General features: G+C 42.6%; 1 protein-coding gene across 1 annotated transcript in view; it reads right to left on the bottom strand.

The window, feature by feature from the left end:
* REXO2 (RNA exonuclease 2) overlaps positions 1 to 1,074 on the bottom strand; it is an 11,595-nt gene extending 10,521 nt beyond the window's left edge. Inside the window, exon 1 of the mRNA XM_027857507.1 lies at positions 916 to 1,074. Within this exon, the coding sequence (XP_027713308.1) occupies positions 916 to 1,059 (144 nt within the window). The 5' untranslated portion in view covers positions 1,060 to 1,074. The remainder of the gene's footprint in view (positions 1 to 915) is intronic.
* Positions 1,075 to 5,396: the final 4,322 nt, after the last annotated feature.

Raw genomic sequence — 5,396 nt, 5'->3', positions numbered from 1 at the left:
ACTACTACATAATAAGCTATGTAACACATAAATATACATTATATATAGTACATCATCTATGTTCTATCATGTTTCACATAACTTATCAATAAACATAAATCTATATAAATCTACAAATGTGTGTACCCACACACACATATATGCATATGTTTTGTACTTGCATATCGCCCTGCTAAACACAAACTACTTTTTGATTTGTTCTTTTACCTAAAATCATTCCACAAAAGACCCTCAAATCTATTTAATTTGTAGCCTACAACTTATGATGAGTACATAAAATGTTATACTGTACACAGGCATACATCATATAAACACTACATCAACTAGGTTATATTATATACAATGTTTTATGTAACTTGTCAGATAAATATTGTGTATACACGCATAAACACATTAATAAATACAAATACGCATGTGTTTTATATATGCATGTTACTCTGCCAAACACGAACTGCTTTCGGGCCCGTTCTTTACCTAAATTCATTCCACAAAAGGTCTTCAAACCTTTTTAATTTGTAGCCTACAAGCGGGATTAGCCTGAAAACTCCCGTGGGAGACGTCCACGTGGAACTGAGCTCGGACAGACAGCTAAAGGCCAGAAGCAGGCAAGGAGCCAACATCCTCCACTCGCCAAGAAGTGATGCCCCCCCTCCCCCGCCAACGCCCGCCTGGGAGGTCTCGGGGAGGCGCCCACGCTGGGTGGGGGGCTCCGGACCGGGCACCCAGCCCAGTGGGACCCCCCCCCCGGGTCCTGACCACCGCTCCCTCAGGCCACCCTTCCTCGGCGTCCGCCCCAGGCTATCCGGCCGACCCCACCCCACCCCTCCCATCCTATCTGAGTTCCAGCCGGAGCCCCACCCGAGACCCAGCCGCCACTCCGCGCGCGAACCCCGCCCTGCCCCGCGGCAGCCTCACCTCCAGGTCCACCCAGACCATCCTCTGCGCCATGCTCTCCCCCGCCGCCATGGCCGCTCCGTCTCGGAGGCCCCGCGCCCCGAGCCGCCCCCCGCTCCCAGCCAGATTTCGCAACAGCCCGAAGCTCAGGAAGCCACTTCGCATCAGCCGGCACTCAGCCACCACGGCCTCAGCCACTGCCACCTCCTGCCGGCCGGCGCAGCCGTCGCGAAACGTCGCAAAAGGGTGAGGAAGACGGCTGCGAGGCGAGGGAGGAAAAAACCACAAGACCCGGGATGCACTGCGCCCGACTTGCGGCAGAACCCGCGGGCTGGTTCTGAGGAGATGCTGGAACTTGTAGTCTCGCGAGGGCGGCGACGTCTCCCCTCCAGCCACGTGTTTTCCTGAGGGAGTTGGACGTGGGTATTTCTCCTAGCCAATTTATTGGCCTTGAAGTAGGCCTACTGTCCAATGTCTGACCAGATCCTAGTATCCAAAAAGATGTCAAAATAACTTGTTAGAGATCTGCTCTGCACTCAGGACATCAAAGAGAACCATTTTTTGCGTATATGAAAGTTTTCAGGTCTGACCAGCCCTTTTTTCCCCCTCCAAATATACCACTGGTTTAGAGGATTATTTCCAAATATAAATTGGGGAGGGAGGGTTGTTTTGTTTCTAATGAGAAGAGGAAGTAGTATAGGGGGTTTTGTCTTTTGACCTTTGGTCAGTATTCCTTGGATTAATTAATAATAACTTCATTTATGAGCCTTGTTGGAATTTACAAAGTCTTTTCTTCAAAACATCTTGTATTGGTATTACAAGTATTGTTACCATTTTGCAGGTAAGGAAAATGAGTGACAAAGAAGTCAAGTAATTGTCCCAATGTCACACAGTTATTAAGTGTCTCAACTGGGTTACTTTAAAATCTAGCAGCTGTTCTTTTATAGCCCAGTTGCCTTGGATTACAGCAGCTCAGGGGTTTCCTGGGTCCATTTGTTACTTCCCCAGATATGAAAAGAATTCAAGAAGAGGACATCCTCATATAGTATTATCTCAAAGCTCTTCGTTATCCTGCAAGCCCTTGTACATAAATGCCTGTTACATTCCTGGGGATACAAATGTAAAATGAACAACAGTCCCTAAATTCAGGCAGTATATCCTACTTGGAGGATACAGTATTTAAACTGATAATTAAGTTGCACTCAGAACTAAGTAGAAGTCAAGTAGGAACTGGCACTTGAGACGCCAGTTAAGAATGAATTAGTTTAGCAGTTCCTGTTTAACTAGGATAAGATGCTAAAAAAAAAAAAGAAAAAGGATTCTAAAGAGAGCTGAAAGTGACCATAAAAATCCTCTAGACCAGCCCCCTGATTTTACCCATAAGGAAACTTAAAAGTCTAGAGAGGTTCCTACACTTTTTCCACCTTGTTAATGGTCTTCCTAAAATGTGGAATCTAGAACCCAACACAATATTCCAGATGGTCTTTGTTTAAGGCAGAATACAGCCAAGCCATCAACTCACTTATTGTAGACTTTTAATGCAGCCTGCGATCTCACTGGAGTTATTTTTTGTTTGCCATATAACACTATTGACTCATGCTGAGTTGGCAGTGCCCTAAAAACCCTAAGATTGTTTCAGACAAACTTTTATCTAGGCACCCCACCCTCATCTTATACATGTAAAGTTGACTTTTTAACCAAATTGTAAGACTCTATATTTATTTCTATTAAATTTCATCTTATTATATTTGATCAAACACTCTAAACTATCAAAATCTTTGTGGATCCTGATTCTCAAGCCATCCATTCCGTTACCCAAATCACTTTCAAAAATGATAATGCAGGGCCAGAACAGACACACTAGAAAACTCCCTCTAAGATGAAATCAGGTGAACCTTTGATAGAAATATTGACCATTGCTCTCACACACTAAAATGGAAATATTGTCTCCCTGTCTACTGGCTCCTTCCCTACAGCCTACAAACGTTCCCATGTTTCCCCCATCTTCAAAAAAAAACCCTCATTTGATCTTTCCATCCTATTATCCTATATCTCTTCTGTCCTCTGTGGTTAAACTCCTTGAAAAGACTGTCTATGATTGGTGTCTTCACTTTCTCTCCTCTCACTCTCCTAACCCCTTACAATCTAGCTTCTGACCTTATCATTCCACTGAAACTGCTCTTAATTAAGTTACCACATGTAATGACCTTTTCTCAGTCCTTATTCTCCTCAGCCTCTCTGCAGCCTTTGACACTATTGATCCTCCTTTCCTCTTTGATACTCTCTTTTCTCTAGGCTTTTGGAACACCACTCTGTCCTGGTTCTCCTACATCTTTGCTAGATCTTCAGCTGGGTCATAACTTCTAACTATAGGTGTCCCACAGGATTCTGTCCTGAATCCTCTTGGATCTTCATTTTTCCAAGTTATGAAAGTCTGTCAATTTCACTTTTGCAACATCTCTGAAAGACACATCCTTCTCTCCTCTGTCATTGCCACCACTCTGCTCATCATTTCATGCCCGGATTATTGTATCAGCATGCTAGTGGTTGGCCTGCCTCAAGTCTCTCCCCACTACATCATCCACTGAGCTGCCAGTGATTTTTCCTAAAGTGCAGGTCCAACCCCACTACTCAATAAACTCTAGTAACTCCCCTTTGCCCCCAGAATCAAATTCAAAATACTCTAGTTTTCAAAGCCCTTCATAACCTATCCCCCTCCTAATTTTCCAGTCTTCTCATACCTTACTTCCAGACACACACTCTTCTGTCCAGTGACATTGGCCTCCTTTCTGTTCCATGGACAAGATACTTCATCTCCAACTCCAGTCATACTCTCTGATTGTCCCCCATACCTGAAATGATCTCCCTTCTCATCTTCACCTACTGGCTTCTTTCAAATCCCAACTAAAATCCCTTCTAAGGGGAGCCTTTCCTTACCCCTCTTATTTCTAGTGCCTTCCCTCTGTTGATTATTTCCTATTTATCCTGTACATAGCTTGTTTCTACATATTTGTTTACTCATTGTCACCTCCATCAGATTATGAGCTCCTTTAGGGCAGGGACTGTCTTTTGCCTCTTTCTGTATCTCTAGCACTTAATTACCTGGCACAGAGTAGGAGCTTAATAAATGACCTACACTTAAATCAACAAGCATTTATTAAGCACCTGCTAAGTACCAGGCAGTTTAATAGGCATTGGGGATACAAAGACAGAAGTAAAAAAGACCTTGACCTCAAGGAGCTTTTAAGTAATAAATTGACAAGCGTTTATTAAGCATTTCCTAGGTGCCAGGTACTGTGCTGAACCGTAGGGATTCCAAGAAAATGGGAAATTGATCCTGCCTTTAAGGAACTTAAATTCTAATGAAGGAGACAACATAGTTACACACATATTACATATGTTATACATATATGCATATGTTATATATATTTATATTCACATATATGTGATACAAAGTAGATTCAAAATAACTTTAGTGGGGAAGACACCAGTGGCTGTATGCACCAGATAATACCTCCTGCTGAACAAAGTGAACTTTGAAATGAACCTTAAGGAAGGTAACTGTAATGTGGATTTCTGGCCTATGAGGGCCATTCCTTAGAACATGTGAAGACGTCCCCTGCCTGGGTCAAGTCTGCCTCATATAAGCTTGGGGACAACCTACCTCTGTATATTCAGAGGATTGAAATGCCAAGTGACATGATAGCAGAGCAGCAGCAGTATCCAGGGCAGTACCACTGGTGTCTGTGGGAACTTGGAACAGCAGAGAAAGTTTCTACATTGGAGAATTTAGCCAATCTACCTTCTAGGTGGACCATCAGGGAAAAGATCAACCTTGGCTATTTCAGGGGTAGGGAACCTGTGGCCTTCTGGGTCCTCAAGTGTGGCCTTTTGATTGAGTCCAAGTTTTACAGAATAAATTCTTTTATTAAGGGGATTTGTTCTGTGAAGTTTGGATTCAAAGGGCCATACTTGAGGACCTAGAGGACCACATGGGGCCTCAAGGCCACAGGCTCCCCATCCCTGGATTAGATAGTGTCCTGTTCCAAGGTAAAATGTGAAATACATAGTAAGCAGCATTATACAATTGGTATATGTTTTAGTTGGGCTCGAAAATATTAGCCTCCCAACTGATTGTAGCTGTATGTGGTCACACAAGAGTTGGAAAACTTTTTCTGTAAAGGACCAGAAAGTAAATATTTCATGCTTTGCAGGTACAGAGGCATTTGAGGATATTATGGAGGTACTTATATAATGAAAACAAATTTCCACAAAATTTTAATTGACAAAATTTTAAATATAATCATAATTAGTACAATTTCTTAATAATACAGATCTACTAATGAGATGAATGAATTCTTTTGGGGGGATAACATTTTACTTAGTTGGGGTTCAAAGTTAGTGTTCCTTTTCAGCAAAGTCAACAGCAAATGTTCATCTCTTCATACTGATCTATAAAGAGATTTTACATCTTTCATCTGTGAAAATGTGTTTTCACCCAA

The sequence above is a fragment of the Vombatus ursinus genome, unplaced genomic scaffold (genome assembly GCF_900497805.2).
Source record: "Vombatus ursinus unplaced genomic scaffold, bare-nosed wombat genome assembly UNPS02012156.1, whole genome shotgun sequence".
NCBI classification, from domain to species: domain Eukaryota; kingdom Metazoa; phylum Chordata; class Mammalia; order Diprotodontia; family Vombatidae; genus Vombatus; species Vombatus ursinus.
This window is presented reverse-complemented; position numbering and strand designations above follow the sequence as displayed.